Genomic DNA, 18,621 nt, shown 5'->3' on the forward strand with positions numbered 1-18,621 from the left:
GCTTTCTCCTCCAAAACGCACAGGTGATAAATACTTTGGCAAACCTCCACTAAGAAATACGTAGTACCTTCTGTGTCAAGTTTGAACTTGTTCAGTTGTGCTATTTGGTGTGTTTGCTGAAAAATGCCTGTGAAAATGTGCAAGAAAGTTGAAGATGATGAACTAAAAATGGAGGAAGGCAAAATGGAGGAAAGTTAGGACAAGGAAGGTTGTATGAGAGCTAAAAGGGAGAGAGGCCTTTAGAGAAGAACTAGCAGCAGCTCGAAGGAGGGAGGTTATGGGATAAAGTGTACCCTCAACCAGTTTGCGGATGACACCAAGCTGTGTAATGCAGTCAACAAACCCGAGGGATGGGATGTCATCCAGAGGGACCTAGACAGGCTGCTCAGTGGGTTCAGGAGAACCTCATGAGGTTCAGCAAAGCCAAGTGCAAGGTGTTACACCTGGGTCAAGCCAACCCCACTATCAGTACAGGCTGAGGGAAATAAGGATAGAATACAGCGCTGCTGGAAAGGACCTGGGGGTACTGGTGGACGGCATATGGGCATGAGCCCTTGCAGCCCTGTAAGGCAACTGTATCCTGGGCTGCATGAAAAGAAACGTGCTAAGCAGGGCAAGGGAGGTGATCCTGCCTCTTTCCTCTGTAGTGTGAGACCTCACCTGGAGTACTACATGCAGTTGTGGAGTCCTCAGTACAGGAGAGAAGTGGACCTGTTGGAGTGCATCCTGAGGAAGGCCACAAAAATGATGCCAGAGATGGAACACTTCTCCAACAAGGACAGGCTGGGAGAACTGTTGCTGTGCAGGCTGAAGAAGAGAAGGCTCCAGGGGATAGACTCTTTAGTGGGAGTATGTCAGGGTAGGATGGGGGAAATGGTTTCAAACTAAAAGAAGGGAGATTTATATTGGATATAGGGAAAAAAGTTTTTTACACTAAGAGTGGTGAGGCACTGGCATAGGTTGCCCAGGCTGTTGAGCAACCTGATGCAGCTGTGGGTGTCCCTGTTCATTGCAGGGAAGTTGGACCAGATGACCTTTAAGGATCCCTTCCACCTCAAATGATTCTAGGTTAAGGCTGAGTAACACATCCTTCATGCACAGCAGCTAGCACACTGGTTTTCCTCCAGGAACATGCCTGCGTTGTTAGTTTTCCTAAACCCACAATTAATTTTAATGAAACCATTTTATTTTTTTAGACCAGCTTCAAAGGAGGAAAGAGGAGGAGTTTCTCCCACCCCACATCAATGAATTTGGGAAGGCCGTGCTGTAGGATTCCCGGGGAAGCTCGTGTACTCATTATGGACACGTGGGGGAAACCAAAGTTCACGCTCTGTGAAATAGGGTATTAATTGAAAGGCAGTGTTTTACAAGCAGTCTGCCCTCCCTCTTCTGGGTCACCCAGGGATACAGAATCAGGGTAAGTTACACAACTGTAGTCCCCACAGGACACATACAAGAGTGCAGCTCCCCAAGGAGCGCTGCTAAGCTAACCTCACCCCTAACCTATGCGGCCAGTGTGCCCACAGGTCTTATGTACGTGGCTGCTCGGACGCGTTTTATTTCTCCTTTTTAATTAATCGCTCAGATGAAAGCTACGCTTTCAGGCTCTCCACAGGCTCTCCGCGCCCACCTTTCCCTCCCCCCAGGCCGACAGGACTCCTGCTGAGAGACGCGCGGAGGCGCCGGGCTGAGCCCCGCCGGCCGCCGTAGACCGTGCGCCGTGCGCCGTGCGCGTGCGCGATGCCGGCAGGCGGCGCGGGACGGCCGGGTGATGGCGCAGCGCGCGGGAGGGCGGGCTCTGTGCCTGCTGCGGGGCCGCCTGCTGCCCCCCGGCCCGGCGGCCGCCCGCCTCGGCTCCTCGGGGCCCGCGCTGCAGCGGGCGGGCGGCGCCGAGGAGGCAGGTGAGGCTCCCCGCTCGCCTCGCGCCGTCGTGTCGTGTCTCCTCTCGGGGGGCTGGGGGAGGGGCGGTGACGCTCCGGGAGAGGCCGCGGGGCGTCCGCGGGTCGCGGTGTCCCGGCCGAGGGGGTCGGCGTGTGACCTCCCGGCTCGCAGTGCAGCCTGGAGAGCGGGGCCCGCCGCCTGGCCTGGGCGTACTGCGTGCGTGGAGGCCGGAGGTGGGTTAAGCGGAGATGTCCGTCCCGCTAAACGACCCGGGGGTTTGGCTGCGCCTTCGTTACGAGGCAGGGAGCGGTGAGGGCTGAGCGCTGTGCCGTGGCCGTGCGGCTCGGTCCCTGCAGCCGGCCTGTGCCCGTGCGCCTGGGTCGGAGCTGGAAAGGCCTCAGGCGGCCACGTGTATGCTCGTGTTTCTGAGCCTGAGAGGCTTTCTGAAGCCTAGCGAGCGGGGAAGGCCGGGCTGTAGTATGGCACAGAGAAAACACAGTTCTCTGCTGTTTGTGTCCCTGCGTTAACAAACACACAGCAAGTTGGGTGAAGGAGCACGTCCAGATTTCAGTTAATCCTCTTGTTTTGGTGTATACATTAGGTCATTTGTCTCACCTGGTTTGCTCCATGCTGTGTGAACAGGTATGTCAGCATCACGGAGGGCAGCGTTAGGGTGCATTGAGCACTGCTGGGGTCCAGCAGCAGTGCAGGTGAGCACTGGTTTGGTGACTGCAAGACTATGGCACAAACTGAAACATTGTACAGGGGAAGAAAGAGAGCGATGAAGACTGCATCTCAAGCATTTAAAATGAATGTATTCATCTGAGGACTGTCTACTGTTGATACTCAGCCACTTTTGCCTCTTCAGTATTTTGATGAGCAGTGCTACATACAACTAAGCTGTGGAAACAGCTGCTTTGTGTTTACGAGCTTGTGTGAAAGGCAGAAAGAAACTGTAAAACTTCTTTTTTTTAAATAAGTATAAATGCTAAAAGTTTTGGTTAGACTAAGATTTTCTTGAATCCACAAAGTCAGAAAGAAAGCTCCCTATTGAATCTTTGTAGCATGTGGTAACCTCAGGGAAATAGCTGCATGCTGTCTGTCTTCCCAGTCTTGAATTTTGAATGGTAGTGTGAGCAGGGAGCCTCCGACATGTAATGTGATGTGGTCATTTGATTAGTTTGAGTTGTGCAGGTTTGCGATTATAATTCAGGTTTGGGATGTGTTTTCTGTGTTTCTGGATATTCCAGCATGTCTTATTTCCATGTTGATTTCGTTGACTGTCAGCAGCAGTAGTATAGATTGCCAGTAGTGTGGCAAGGTGTGACTGATCTGCAGGTTATTTGAAGTGAGCTGATGAAAGTATAGTACAGAAAGAAAATTTTGTGTAGGAGTTTGCTGTAAAGGAAGATGATGAGTTGTAAAAATAACCAAGCGTAGAATTGTTCCAAAGGTGAAAGTGCTGTTTTTGTGGTGGCAAAGAGGCATTATTTTTCCAGAGCAGCTTGCTAACAGTGTAGCTCTGTCTGGTGCCATTGCTGGGTACCTTGTTGCTGGACTCACGTGCTGAGTTTCTAATGGTGAGTAGCAGATCAGAGAAAACCAAAGATTCCTCATATCATCAAATGTCCTGTGGTATCGAGGAAGGTCAATATTATTTCCATCCTACATTTTCTATTCTGTGTTCTTAGAAAATGTATACATCTGTGAGAGAAATACACTTCTGAATGTATTTCGTTCTCTCTGAAGTTTTTGTTTTGCTGTGATCCTCCCAGGGTGCAAGAGCAAACCCAGAGGAGAGAACAGAAATCAATTTTACATCTTTGTGTAGAAGGAAAACTTGATGCTTGTTTCTTCTTACAGATGCTGAAGTCAATAGCAGGAAGAAGACATTCACTGAGGTTCAGACAGAACGATTGGAACAGGCAGATCGGAGTGTTTTAATTAAGTGTCCATCAAAACTTAATGAAAAAAAATTACTGCAGTATTTATCCACCCATGGAAAAATTGACAATTACTTCTTTTTTGAAAATCGTGTAAGTAGCTGACAACACAAACTAAAATCTAGGCTTAGATGAAAAGAAACACAATCATTTAGTCAAGCCTTCATGCATCTAAGTTATGGATATTATACACAATATATTCAACCAGTTTTTGTCTTTATTATTTTTTACAAGATGTTGCACAACAAATTTGTGTGTTTAAATTACCTAAGCAATGCCTGTTCTTAAGTGAATCTTGCAACCTGTTTTTATGCCAAATCTTTGAAATTTTAATGTCGCACTGCTGATTGTCTGAAAAATAGAGCTAACCCTTTGTTATGCTTCTTTTTGAAGGTAGATGTTTAGTGCTTACTATCAAGAATAACATAGCTTAAATTTTTTGACCTTTTATATAAAATTGTCTTGGATGTGGAAAGTATTAACGTACAGAAGCTGTCATTCAGCTTCAGGACTCTTACTAAGATGCCACGGTATTCACAGGCAGATCTGAATAATGTGAGTGCAAGCAGTTCAATGCTCATATGCATTTGTCTAACACTGTTTCCATTTTTAATATTTTAGGGTGTTCATGCTTTAATAGAATTTTCTGAGAAGAGCAGTGTAGCCTCACTACAGGCTGTTACTGGAATTCCAAGGGCTGCTGAGCATCATGTTGTCCCATATAAATCCAGACTTTTTACTTTCACACTGAAAAACCCCGGTAGTCAAGCTGCTGAAGAAAGGCCAGTAAACCTCTCTCCTCAGTTTCACATTCCAGTGAATGAGCTTATTCCAAAGCTTTGTTGTGCAGACAGTGTAAGTATATGTTCTCTCAAATGAAAACAAACCTTGTCCATTAGTAACATTTGCAAGTGGTCGTGTGAAGCTTTTAAAGCATTTTTTTTTCCTGTTAAGAAAATAACCCCTGTTAGAATTGTGTCAATGGCTGTCATACACTGAAACAAATAGAAAAAAAATGTCTGATACTTACAATAATTTTGTCTATGGGAAGTAAACTTGTTTGAGTCTAAATTAAAATTTTCTAATTGTGGTGATAGTAGGTGGATGAAAAGATATATCACTAGGCAGAAAATGGGTCGTTATGTTTTTGCAATGTTTATTTTCTTAAATAGATAAGCAGTCAAATGTACATTCTGCTGAATGAGTATCAACTTACAGAAGAAAACATCAAGCTCCGATACCTGGCCTGTTCTCTGGTTCGGGATTTTGCACGCGCGTATTTTCCAGACAGCACCGTAAAGCCATTTGGCTCTTCAGTGAACACCTTTGGCAAATTGGGATGTGATGTGGACATGTTTCTGGACTTCCGTGATATACAGAAGCATCCTACAAAAATGGTAAGATGATGCTGCGCAGCTCCAGGAAGAAAATAATTTGCTGGTTGTGCAGACTTTGTGTGTACTTCCAGGCTGAAGATAACCTTCATCCTCTAAAGCTGATTCAGCAATACCAGACCTTCCAGTCCTGCTGCTTTTTTCTTTTCTGGAGCTGCTGGACTTCACCAATGCTTGGCTGTGATTTTTAGGGTCCACTCTATCCTGATACATAAAAATCTTATGCATGTGTGTGCATGTGCATCATGTGCTGTCAGATTGTTTTTCCTCATATTTAAGTTACTGTAGCAATGCTACAGAGACATTACCTATAAGTGTGTGTGGAGGTGTTGAGACCTGCTGGGGTAATGCTGGTGGATAATGGCAGTTAGCACTGTTCATATTTGCAGTGTCTGTCCAGAGACAATTTACTATGTTAGCATTGTATGGTTTAATTGAGAAGGGAATTGGTTTGGCTTTGGCTACTGGAAGGAACCTGAGGATCTGCTGGGAGTAGGACCTAGGAGTGAAACAGGAACTGAGCCAAATAATAATGCAGATGTTCTTAGTTGTTGTCACACTTTCCATAACGTACTTTGTAATTATTTGATTATCTCATTGATAACACAGCAGTAAGCACCAAGACAAGTGATGCTTACTAAGCAAGTGTAGAGGCTTGAAATTGAAATATGTTCACTTGAATTTGCTGACCAAATTGCAGAATTTCCATCTGTATCTTGAGAAGTTGGATGGTTACACAAGACTGCCAATAAGCAATACTCAGGGAACAGCGTTGCTTTTTTCAGCACACACATTAAATTTAATCTTAACTGTGTCTTCATGGATGCGAGGATGTGGAAATCTGTACCTGTGTATCCCTGTATTGGGATTCAGGCAGCTTCAGATTGTAAGGGTTATTTAGAATGGGTTGTCTTGTATCTTAGTCCTGGTGCATGCAGGCATAAAGAGTGGGAAATGACCAGGCAAGGCATTTTTGAAAGGCTCTTGTCTCTTGCTGTTTTTTTCTATGGATAGTGTAATTGTCCTTTTGAATTGGAGAAGGAAATATGAAAGGAGGTGAGAATTGGGACAGGAAGTAGAGAGATTTGGCTTATAAGTATCCTGTGAAGAAGCTGGCATTCTTCGTGAATTCTGAGTTGGTAATTAAGTGATTCTGGCATTTTGAAAGCTGTTCTCTTCATTTATATAGTAATGTCTTGGGGAAAGCTAGTTCTGTTTTCCTCTTAAAAAAATGACGATGGCCTAAAGCTTTTGGAGATTGAGATTTGCTCAGCTTTTCTGTGTTACTTCTGTTTTGCCTTGTTTTTAATATTTAAAGAAATATCCCTTCAATTCAAAGTTTTCATTTTATTGCAGTGATCGAATATAATGATAGATGTGTCAGTGGAAAGACAGGATCACTGAGACTTTGTTGGAAGGGTTAAAATCCAAGAACTCTTTATATTTAGTTGCCTCTTGAGTTTTGGGGAAAAATTCTAAGTATAAAATGCCTGTTTTCAAAGCACATATTGTAACTAGCTGACGTTTGGTACTGATGGTCTGCAGCAATAAAATCCTTCTTTCATGTCATACTTTCTAAGGAAAACACATACTCTAAAGGCAGTCTTGCAGTAGAAGATGAATTCAGAATCGCAAAACAGTCCTAAGGAAGAAAGGCAGTGGATCATGGTAAATCTTAGGTGTGAAAACATCTTTCCCACAGTTTAACATTTGTTTTAATCCTTTTTATGTGCATATACCAGTTGTTCAGTCAGACTGGTATTAAAAACTGTGTTGGATTGGTAAGCATATGATTTCTTTGAGAACATGTACTTCAGCAGGGCATTAATCCTAGTTCTGAGAAAAATGAGTATACCTAAAATCTATTACTTAATGTGTGAAAGCTGGAAAAGAGATCATCAAATCAGTCATCGTTCTGCAGAAGTCCTGTATTAACGCCATGAAAAAGAACATTTGGTTGTTGATGTCATTTATCCTGAGAGGTCAACTTTTTGTTTGTGGTTTTGAAAAACTTGCAAATCAAGAAGGGAGGCAAGTGTAATCAAAGCTGCCCATTTTTAAATAATTTTTCTCTTCCGTTGTTTTTTTTCTTTTTTTTTAAATTTTGAAGTGATGGCATGCCTAGAAATCACGGAGTATTAGAGAACGCTTAATAAATTCAGCTTAAATTGAATGATTCACGTCACTGCAGTCCTATTTTGTAAGACCAGAAATTCTCACTTTAACATCCCTGTGCTTGAGATCAACTTCTAAAATAGTTTTGAAATCAAAGTGTAGAAAAAGGAGATTTTAATTGACATAATGAATGATGTCATTCTAATGACAGATTTCCTAGACCATAGAACTTTGCTTAGTTTTTTTTTTTTTAATTAGCATTTCTTTACATGTTCTAAGATGCCTCAGATCACAAGGACAACTAATTCACTGTTGCTCTCCCAATATTTAGCCTTACTGGAGATGTTTCAGTCCACATCATCAGACTTCAGTAAATAGTTCCCTTACCAAGATCAGATTATCAGTGCAGCATTTGTTTTCAACTTCCGGTAGTTTGGGAGATCAGTGAATGACTTAAAGCAGAGTTCTGTGAAAATTTTAAAGTAACAATAGGTGTTTGAGAGTAACATTTAAGCTACCGAGGGTCATGAATTTACCCCCAAAGTAGTAGTTTGTCCAAACCTGTTTTGAGTGGCGTGGTAAGAACTGATGGAGAATCACAAGTGATGTCAATACTTCATTCTCCCACAAGAGGAACCAAAACTCCATCTGTAAGTTCTACTGACTAAGAGTGTCTGTTTCATCATGAAAAAGTCCATCCAGCTTCGATGATTTTGAGCTGCCGCCCAGGAAGGCACAAAGTGATATTTTTTTGTCACGTAGAGGTACAAACACCAACGTGCCTGTGAGTCAGCCAAGTCCCTATATTTTTTTTCCTGTTCCCTCCCTCAGAGTTCATGGTTGTAGGCTCCTTTCGCTTTGAGCCAGCACTGCTGTAGCATGAAGCTGCACAGCCCAGTGGGGTTAGGGACCACTCTCCTGATATGCTTACACATATGCTAGCATGAGAACTGTTGGCAGCAAGGAAAGGTTACCTAAGTTGTTATCACGGAGACATAAATTTCAGTTCCTGAAGTGAAACTGTGGGGAGGGTTGTGAGGTCTGTGACTTCTGAACTGTTTTTCCTGTATGCGAGGCATTCTTTGCACTGGCGTGGTGACAACAGAAGTGACCACCTTTACTTGTCTCCTAGATCACTGTGTAATGCTCTTTGTTTTGTGGATTACATTCATTATATGTTTCAGAGGGGAGGATAAGCATCAGATCAGCAAGCAAAATTAGCTGAGGCTTAAAAACTGAGAGTATAAAGAGAACAAATTTTGTAGGTTGTTTTACTGGGATGTAAACTGCACATGCGACAATTCAAAATTCAAAGATCCACAGGGAAATTTATGTCTAATGTCAGAAGGCAGCTGCTCTGGTGTGATTACTTTAAATCTTAAGGAAACTAATCTTCATCTTGAAGCAGTAAGCAACTCACGTGCTGATTTCTTATTTTATTTTTAAATAAAAAAGCCATTTTCCTTTATACTTGTACTAACTAGTACACTGTACTTTGAGGTAATTCTATTCATGAAATAGAATTACTGGTGGTTTGAAATTGGCAATGGTTTGGTTGTGTTTTGTCCCTCCTTCTTTGTAATACCATCTTCAGCTGTCTTGAGAATTCCAGAATGCATTGTTTTAGGTAATGTAGTGGTATTGTACTCTCATCAGAACAACTGACTTCACAGTAAGTTACTCGCTATCAGTGTGAGAAAAATTGAATCACTGAGAAAAGAATTGTACAAGAAAAAGCAGTATGGTTTAACTTTTTACAACTTCTGCAGACTGCTTTGGAAGATTCACTGTACAAACTACTTTGCAAACTCTTGTAATCTTGCAGAAGTATTCTTAAATTTCTCTTCAGTTCCAGAACTAACAGATTACTTTTTAAAATCTTTTGTTAGAAAAAAGGTCCCTTTGAAATGGAGTATCAGATGAAAAGATTACCATCAGAAAGGTTAGCAACTCAGAAGATTCTTTCTATAATTGGTGATTGTCTTGACAATTTTGGTCCTGGGTATTCAAGTGTACAGAAGATACTCAATGCTCGCTGCCCCCTGGTGAAATTCTCCCATCAGCCAACAGGATTCCAGTGCGACCTGTCAGTGAGCAACAGGTAAGACCTGGTTTTAGATGGTTTAGGATGAATACTAAGTTCTGGAAACTTGTCATGAGAAGTGTTCAGCCTACTCAGTTCTGTTTTTTTTTTATCAAATATGAATGTCGGGTCTGAAAGGGATATTTTTGCCTATTAGAACTTTGTTTCCCAATGTGTTAAATATCTATTTGTCCAATATAGTAAATAATTGCTAGCAAAAACTGAAGGCCTGAAAAACACCCTACCCAATAAGGTTGTCTTGTAAGGAACTGAAAGCAGACATGGTTGTTAAGTCATCTGCTCGTGTACATGTATATGCAAAGCCTTGTTTGGATTGCTTTCCAGATTAAGCAGCCGTATCATGATAATCGTAAATATCAGATGATCTGCAGTGATTGGATTTCTAGTTATTTTGGGGTCTGCATCCTTTTTAATGGCAAAATATCTGGAATACTGCATTAACTTTGTGCATTAGAAAGCAGCCTGAAGTTTTGCTATCATTTGTACCATTCACAACAGCACCCAGTAGAGGGAGCAGGCATCTCACAAATTGTTCTCTGCATCTTTTTCCTTTTCATCTTGCTCCCATGTTTTTAGGTAATCAGTGGCTGATAGTCAAGCATTTGATTTATTTGTTTTGCTGCCACTTACTTTATTAAGAAATAACCACCTGAATCCAGTATCCATCTGTAACACTAGCATACATGCACATAATTAAAAATAAGTATGTAACCATTTTTGTTTGTTAGGGAATAGTAAAACACAAGTGATTATCTTTTGAAAATTCTTTTCAGCTCACCTTCTTCTACAGATTTTGTGATTTGCACACATCAGATTCAGTCAGGTAGTAGACTGAATTTTCTGAATTGCCGCATGTTCTGTTTCAGAATATACAGGAGTTCTGTGATATTTGCTCAGTATTGTCATAACATTAACATTTTTTTTAATATGTTTAGCCACAGTGAGAGTCAGCATAGGTTTCCTTTTTTTTTTTTTTAATTCTCTGCAAAGGACGGTTTGGTGGGACTGTGTTAGTATTGTTACTTGGAGAAATAAGAAATCTTTATGAACACAAGGAGAACTTCACAGTTGAAACTTTAAAAGTGCAGGTATTAGAAGGTTTTGATGCAGCAGCCATCCCCAATTGCCTTGGTGAATTTTTAGAGGAATTCAGTGTAAGACTGGAAAAAACTCTTGCAGGGTAGTTCAGCAAGCACTTTAAACTAGCTTTGCAAGGAAAGTTTTGCTCTCACATCCTCCTTCCATTTATTATCTGCTCTATATTGCCCTCCCATTTGTACACTATAAGAAAGTTTGTACAACTGTGTGATGAAACAGAGCTGATCCATCTGAAAAGTTTTATCCTTCTAGATTAGTTGTTTTGCAGCAGACCTGGATTTGGATAGTTATAATGAACAACTGTCAACAATATCAACACAGTGGATGTGGTAATGTAGAAATAAGAGTAAGCACCTGGGAGCAAAGCTGCTGCTTTCAGCTGCAATGTCTGCTTGTGTTTGTTTAAAGAATTTGCTGAACAAATTTCTTCCAGTCACACCAATAACATTTTTAATACTTCAAAATTGTTTTAGAAAAGATTAAGTGCATTTTGTGCTTTCAGAAACTGAATGACATCCAACTTCAAACATTAGTTGTTGGAAAATCAATAAATTGTTAAGTCTTTAGAGTGAGATTCTAAGATAAGTTCTATTTTTGTATTTTTTGTATTTATTTTTTCCCCCTCTATGTTAGGATAGGGATGTTCTCTAGTACAGTCCAAAGGCAACTGTGGCTAAATTATGTGGTTTTGGCCTCGACTGTGTATAGATCTAACTCCAAATACATAATATTCCTTTTTCTTTTCCACTATCTCATGGAACAAGGAAACAAGAAACAGCACAAGTGCAGTATTATTGTTTACCTTTAACTGTATCCTTTTCATTATTGACAGTTATCAGATACATTATCCTGGGCAACTTCAGACACTTTCATCTGGTTGTTTTGTTTGTTTGTTTTTATGAATAAAAGTTATGTGTGGATTTTTGTTAGTGTCTTTGTTTTTATATGGATACCCTCTTCCCTTATAACTGATAATCTAGTGCTGAATAGCCAGCACTGGCATCATAGTAATAATTGCATTATTATTTACATCTTACACCTTTTCTTTTTCTTCCTCAGCATTGCTATAAAATGTTCAGAACTCCTGTATATTTACGGCTGTCTAGATCCCCGTGTAAGAGCTCTGGTGTTCAGTTTACGATGCTGGGCCCGTGTTCATGGACTTACAAACAGCGTGCCTGGTACCTGGATTACAAACTTCTCCTTAACCATGATGATCATGTTTTTTCTGCAAAAGAGATCGCCACCTATCATTCCAACACTAGACCAACTTAAAGAGCTGGCAGGTAAGAGCAGCTGTTTGTGAAAGAGCTTGAGGCATTTCTCACAATTATTTTAACTTTGTAAGGTTAGGAATAAACCCAAGCCATTCCTCTATGCTCTCAAGTAGAAATACGCATTGTCTGTGCCTGATGTTTGAAGGAATGTATAAGTTTCATATGTACTTTTTATAATTTATCCTAAGATGCAAACTACATCAGTTTTCAGTACAGTGCTTAATTCTGCTCAGAGTGCCTTGGCCAACTTAAAATCATTTATTTTCACAGTGTTCCCACGCAGTTTCTTTTTGTTGTTTATTTTGCAGCAGACTCGTAAGATTTCAAATGTCTCTGCAGGTTTTAAGGATTTTGTGCAGATTGATATATGGGCCAGGGGAAGTTTAGGTTGGATATCAGGAAAACTTCTTTACAGAAAGGGTTGTTAAGCACTGGAATAGGCTCCCGAAGGAGGTGGTTGAGTCACCATCCCTGGATGTGTTTAAAAACCGTTTGGATGTGGTGCTCAGGGACACGATTTAGCAGAGGGTTGTTAGAATTAGGGTAGTATGGTTAGGTTGTTAATGATCTTGAAGGTCTTTTCCAACCTGAGTGATTCTGTGATTCTATGATTCTATGTATTGTTTTAAAGACACCAAATGTACCTGTATTTTCTTCCTACACTATTTGTAACGTCCTTGAGACTATTTAGGGCAATTGCAAATAATTTTTTACCTTAATAAGCAAGTTGTTCTGACTGTTTTAATATCTCAATTTCAGAGTGTGATATCTTCAGCTAATTGAACAAAGCATGGAGAATGACATCCCAAATTCTTGATTCCCTGCTTTTTTCCACAGCATATTGACATGTTTCCTTGAAGGCTTTGGGAAGATGATCTGTTGCTTTAAAATCATTTGGAATGTTTCCATTAGCAGTTACCAACAGACTCTCAAAATAAATCAAGCACTTGTATACACAGAATAATGAAACAGCTATTTATGAAATTTTTACAAGACATTCCTAATAGCTTTTCTGAAAAAGAGGATGGACGCTTGAGTGTAATTGTTGATGACTTTGTGTAGTTATTAACCTCAGAAAATTTTACTGGTTAAGTGTATTATAAAGCTCTGTATGCAGAGATACCATGTTTGTTGCTTAAACTTCAGAGATATATAGATGTCATACACCTTATTCTTGTAGGTTTTTGAAAATACCATTTCCTCATGCTTCTTTCCCTTAGTCTGTCCAAAGATTTGTTTTTCCTTTTAAATCTTTAACCGTTTAATTTGAATCTTAACCTTAAAGTTTGTTATGAATTTGTAATTTGCATTACTTAATACAATACATTCACTGAACTCAATCATGTCTTATATCTGAATTTCATTATGTGCAATGGCATTTTATTTTTTCTGTCTTCAAAATATGCTTGCAATTTTTGTTTCAGATGAAAAAGACAAACATGTAATTGGAGGGTATGATTGCTCATTTGTGAGTGACTTGAGCAAGATTAAGCCTACAAAAAATAATGAAACGCTTGGTAGGTAAATCTTCATTAACTTTGCTTTTTCTGAGCATGTTGCAAATAAATGTTTTCTTAATGCTGGTTCGCTTTCTCTCCCATAGATGAGTTGCTTTGTGACTTCTTTCAATACTTTGGAAACTTTGACTTCAGAAAGAATTCCATAAATCTTCGAAAGGTAAATGAATTTTGATCTCTTATCAGTTAAACTTCTATTGTCTACAGTTTGAGAAACTGCCTATGTTAAACAACTGCTTTCATTTTTAAATATCTATGCAAAGTGCATTCAAATTGGTTGTTTTCAGAAACTGAGTCCTCTGCTTGAAGGAAGAGCTTTCTTCTCAAACCCTGATTGCTTACAGTAACATTCTTAACAGTGCTGTGTCAGTACTTCTGTATGTTGGAAAGCAGAAACTATAATGCAAAGTCTTTATGATTGTTTTGTGACCACCCTGTATACAAAGTGACTATTTAAAAAGCAGGAACTTTTAAATTGTCACAATATTTGTCATGGCAAAAGTTAGTAACAAACACAGCATGCTTAAAAACTTTGCATTTCAAGTTGCGAGTACAAATCCAAACAGTGTCCACATTAAAATTTAAACTAAGTTTTGAAACTTGCTTTTTACACTTCTGTTTCTTACTGCAGTTACCATCAGCCTTCAGTTAGTATAGTTACAACTCAGTGAGCATGACAGATAACATGATTATATGCTTACCAAGAGGTCTGCACTGTAATCTTGTTTTCTTTATATAATTAAGTTATGCTCTTTGGGGATTTCTGTGTGTGTATATGTATATACAAGTGTAATAGACATGTATATGTAAATGCTATAACTATTAGTACCTGTTTCTGCTGGGCTTCTTGCAGAGTAAGGGGTTTCATTGCTTTGTTGTTGTGTGGTCACTCTTGGTTGTGTTTCATTTCCTACTTGAGCGCTACCAGTTTCTGGCACAAAAGTTTTTTTGTTTGTTTTTCTGATATAGATCGATCTAGAAACTAATTAATTAAGCTGGGTAACTATTGTTTGCTACTACGCCTTAAAAGACAAGTAAAAAAATAAAAAAATAATAATTAAAAAACAACACAAAAACAAACCTCCTTGCGCAGATCCTCAACTGACAAGGGAAATGTCTGCATTGTGGATGTTCTGTTTAACTAGCTGTCCTAGCCCTGGAGCAAGGGTATGCAGCATGCATGTGACTGGACTAGCATTAGCTGCTAGGTTCCTGCTAGGGCATGCAGTGGAAGGCTTGTAGAGATCCTGTAATGCAGAGCAAGTCACCTGAGGAGTGCTGATAAGCAATGTGATGGAAGTGTGTATAACTAGCAAACTACATAGTTGACAGTAACTTGTATTTTACTATACTAACTGCACAAAAGTGGACCGTGGTCTAAATAGCTCTGTACTTAAATGACAAACTGAACTGGGGAGAATTTCAGCCAGGGCAGTGATCTTGCTTTATACGAGCTCTTAGTGAGCACTGTGAGAGAAATGATTTGAACAGGTTAAGCTCATGAAGACTAGGCTGTGCACATTAATTTGATGCTCATGCTGCCCATACACAAACAAAGATAGGAGTAGATTGCAGCAAGTGAAATTTGAGGTTTGTGGAAAAGCAAATGGGAGAATGGCCAAAAAGACAGGGTGAGTTGTTGTACTACATTCTTTGCCTTGAAGGAAACCTAAGTTCAGTGTGGCAAGGAAAGCAACCACAAAGAGGATTTAGAGAACAGGAGTCATACACTCAGATAGGCATTATTAATCAAGTTAATTTTCCTGCCAATTTTTTTCCCCAGAAAGTGGTCTTCTGGGTCAAAAAAACTCTTAATGTAATCACTTGAGTGATTTATTACTTGCTCAGCATATTATGCATATGCGCAACTTAGTTTTTTTCTTTACACTATCTGCAGGGAAAGGAAGTAAATAAACCTGAGTCGTCTCCTCTTTATATCTGGAATCCTTTTGAACAAGACCTTAATATCAGCAAGAATGTTAATCAGCCACAGCTGGAGAAATTTGTAGCTGTGGCCAGAGAAAGTGCCTGGATTTTACAGAAGGAAGATAAAACTCAGCAAATGATCAATAAGGAGCCCTGGGGACTGGCAGCTGTACTGATACCATTTGGAAAAAGCAATCCAAACGCGATGAAGAGTAGGACAAAGGGAATAGGAAGTGAAACAATCAAAAGCCTCTTGGACTCTTTAAAGTTAAGTGATGCAAACAACGTACAGAAAGCAGTGGGAAAGTGACTTTCAGCACAGAAACACAGTAGCTGCTGTTCTGTTTTAGAAATTGAATGTGACACGGTTTGAAGAATATTGCTTTTAATATTTCTTTTGTGATGAAATGGAGAGTTGGGTGACCTCTGCTTGTCATTGTGATTTTTTTTGCACAGGTCTACTTTCTGTACATCATCTTGTCCTTTACTCTTCACTTTTCCATCTGTTGTGAGCGAGGAGCATTAAAATGCAAATTTCACAGGTACATTTTGGAAGTAGACTTTGGACACTCTTCAAAAAAGAAAAAAAAAAAAGAAAAGAGGAGCATGGAAAAAAGCCACTGGGAGTTGTTTCAGTTAATTCTCTTTGGTTAAGTAAAAGCTCAAGAAGTAACCACCTTTCAGTGAAAGCACATCTTAAAAGAAGATGAATTTTGAACCATTGCTTCCACTGCAGTCACATGCAGGAAGCCAGTAAAACTGAAGTGCGTGTATCTATTTTTGTAATTGTTTTCAATTCATAGAGCTAGAGCTATGACAAAAATAAAGAGGATGGAATTAGATAACAGGGTTTACAGTTTCGTAGGTTATTGCTCTCCAAGGATAGAGCACCTGTTTTGTGTTGGAAAAGTGGGTGTGCTCGTGTTTACCACTTGTTCTCAAACTTCAACCAAATCTTTATTTTTTTGTACACGTAGTGCTTGTTCTGACTCATACTTATCTGCTCATGTTTCTCATTTTGCCTTCAACTTCAATTTAAGCTTGTATTTCAGGTTCCAGCAGGGGACTTTTTTTGGTGCCCTTCTGGTCTTATCAACTCTCCTGAAAGTTGCTGCCTACTGGACAGCACCAAAACCTTCCTCTCACTATCTCTGCTTCTCTCTTCATCCTTACTGGGATTTCAGAGGAAATCCTGTAACATACTTGAGCCCACAGTCCTGTCTTTCTTTTCAGATATTCAGTGGAGTGCTGACTGTCCATGTTTCAGATCAGCTAGGCCAGCAAGAGTCAACCTTTCTCACTGTCTTGAAGAAAGCATTGAGTTCTCTGTGCTTATACCACAAGAAAGTTTTTGGAGGAGTACAGAGAGGGCTGGAAGGAATGAAGACAGAAAGAGAAATGGAAGGAGAGCAGACAAATTACAGATTTTCAGGTAGATTTGTGATTATTCTGCCTGTTTAGTTTGTGCCACTGATGCATTAAAACTAAATGGCAAGCATGATGAGAACGATTACACAGATTGTTATTTTGACTTTTCAAGAAGTACTGTACAAGAATTATTTTAAATCAGAGATTGTCATACAGATGCAATATTCATGTTTATGGTAACTTTCATTTTCAATATTTTTAGATTCTTTAATGCTGTACTGGTATATGGTTTGTTGTGGGCTTTCTTTTTGTTTGCCAGAACTGGTGTTATCGTTTGAGAAGTGTCTCTTTTCCCTGAGATATATTTATTAGAGATCATATAGGAAGTAATGTGTAATTCCAGAGTATTTGTAAAAACACTGCTGGGTAAGGAGTTCAGCAGTTAACAGTCTAAACAGACTTTGAGGGACAGATCAGTGCTATATTAGTTTATTTGAATTTTAAAATAATATTTGTATGTGTCCATTTCACGCTGCTAGATGTTTTATCAAAGAATGACTTTCAGATTTATTATCTTAGTCACAGGAACTAATTCTTCTATTAACTTTCCTGAGACTTGAAATTCAAACTTAGCTTTCTACTTAAATCTCTGTGCTAGTGTATGAACTCTAACCTTTTTGGAGGCTGGATGAAGTTTACTGTAACTTATTATTGGTGCTAATACAAATCTTTTCATAGCAAGCTTGACATGGATGCAGCAAGCAGTCTGTTGCTAACTTAAACTTTATAGAACCTAGATATGTTTTCTTCTGTTCCCTAAGCAGTAGACTTGAAAGCTTTTTGAAACATTTGAAGATTAGGTGACATTTGAGTACTTGTGAGTTGTCTCTTTCCCTGTTAAATAGAAAAGGTAACAGGGATCCCCACATAGAGATGATGTGGTAGAGAGCCTCTGGCAAGGATTAAGGGGAAGGATAGCAAACAGATTTTGTCGTTGGTTTCTGCTATCAGTCATCCGTCCATGGTGACAGAGATGAGGTATTCCACAAGCAATTAAGAGAAATCTCTGGATCAGTAACTCTCATCCTTCTGGGAGACTTAAACTTCCCAGATATAAACTGGGAATATTTTAGTACTGCGACAGGCAACTCTGTGAAATTCCTAAAGTACACTGAAGGTAACTTCTTGTCACAAGTGCTTAGCCAGCTAGGAAAGGTGCCCTTCTAGAACTGTCTTTTGAGCATGAGGAAGGTCTTGTGGGAGGTGTGATGGTAGGTGGCTGTCTTAGCCGCAGCGATCATTAAATAGCTGAGTTCAAAGGAGGTCAGCAGAGTTACCACCATGGATCTTAAGCGAGCAAACTTTAAGCTGCTCAGAGAGCTAGTTAGCAGTATCCCCTGGCAATCTGCTTTAGAGAGTTCAGGAGCTCTATGAGAGCTGCTCACTTCTTAAGAACCGCCTTTTAAAAACATGGGAGCAAGCAATCCCATTGTGTCAAGCAAATAGAAGAGAATATCAGCTTTGCTGAACAGGGAACTCCTTTTGGAACATGGGCAGAAAAATAACCTATGATCTCTGGAAGCAAGGTCAGGGAGATTAAAAGAGCTACAGTTCACAGTTGTAGGGAGAAAATAAGAGAAGCCAAAGCTCAACTCCGGTTGACACTGGCCATTGTGTCAGCAAAAAAGGATTTTTTAAGTATGTCAGCAGCAAGAGGAGATCTAAGGAAAACGTTGGACTGATACTTGATGAAGATGGTTACCTAACAAATTGGAATGAGGAAAAAGCAGAAACATCTAATGCACTTTTTGCCCTAGCTTTTAATATTAATGATAGTTCTTGGGTTGCTGGTCCTGTGAGTTGGAGGGACGTGACTCATGACTAAGGGAGCATGATCTGTGGTCACCGTAAGTGTAAGAGAATAGTTGCATCAGCACAGTGTTCATAGTTTGTAGGACCTGACAGGGTTCACTTCAGAGCAAAGGACCTCTCAAGAAT

General features: G+C 39.9%; 1 protein-coding gene across 1 annotated transcript; it reads left to right on the plus strand.

The window, feature by feature from the left end:
• The first annotated feature begins 1,769 nt into the window (after nucleotides 1-1,769).
• MTPAP (mitochondrial poly(A) polymerase) lies at nucleotides 1,770-16,087 on the plus strand. The gene is made up of 9 exons (XM_031616088.2): nucleotides 1,770-1,901; nucleotides 3,745-3,917; nucleotides 4,446-4,679; nucleotides 4,997-5,221; nucleotides 9,223-9,434; nucleotides 11,595-11,821; nucleotides 13,237-13,329; nucleotides 13,416-13,489; nucleotides 15,227-16,087. Exons 1-9 carry the CDS (start codon nucleotides 1,772-1,774, stop codon nucleotides 15,563-15,565), a joined length of 1,707 nt encoding a protein of 568 aa, XP_031471948.2. The 5' UTR covers nucleotides 1,770-1,771; the 3' UTR covers nucleotides 15,566-16,087.
• The last annotated feature ends 2,534 nt before the right edge of the window (nucleotides 16,088-18,621 follow it).

The sequence above is a fragment of the Phasianus colchicus genome, chromosome 6 (assembly GCF_987193195.1).
Source record: "Phasianus colchicus chromosome 6, bPhaCol1.hap1.1, whole genome shotgun sequence".
In the NCBI taxonomy this organism is placed as follows: domain Eukaryota; kingdom Metazoa; phylum Chordata; class Aves; order Galliformes; family Phasianidae; genus Phasianus; species Phasianus colchicus.

Coding starts and splice junctions, on each gene's coding strand:
- MTPAP (XM_031616088.2), top strand. CDS start 1,772: ATGGCGCAGCGCGCGGGAGGGCGGGCTCTGTGCCTGCTGCGGGGCCGC. Junction 3,918..4,445: donor ACTTCTTTTTTGAAAATCGT/GTAAGTAGCTGA, acceptor TTAATATTTTAG/GGTGTTCATGCTTTAATAGA. Junction 13,490..15,226: donor ATTCCATAAATCTTCGAAAG/GTAAATGAATTT, acceptor CACTATCTGCAG/GGAAAGGAAGTAAATAAACC.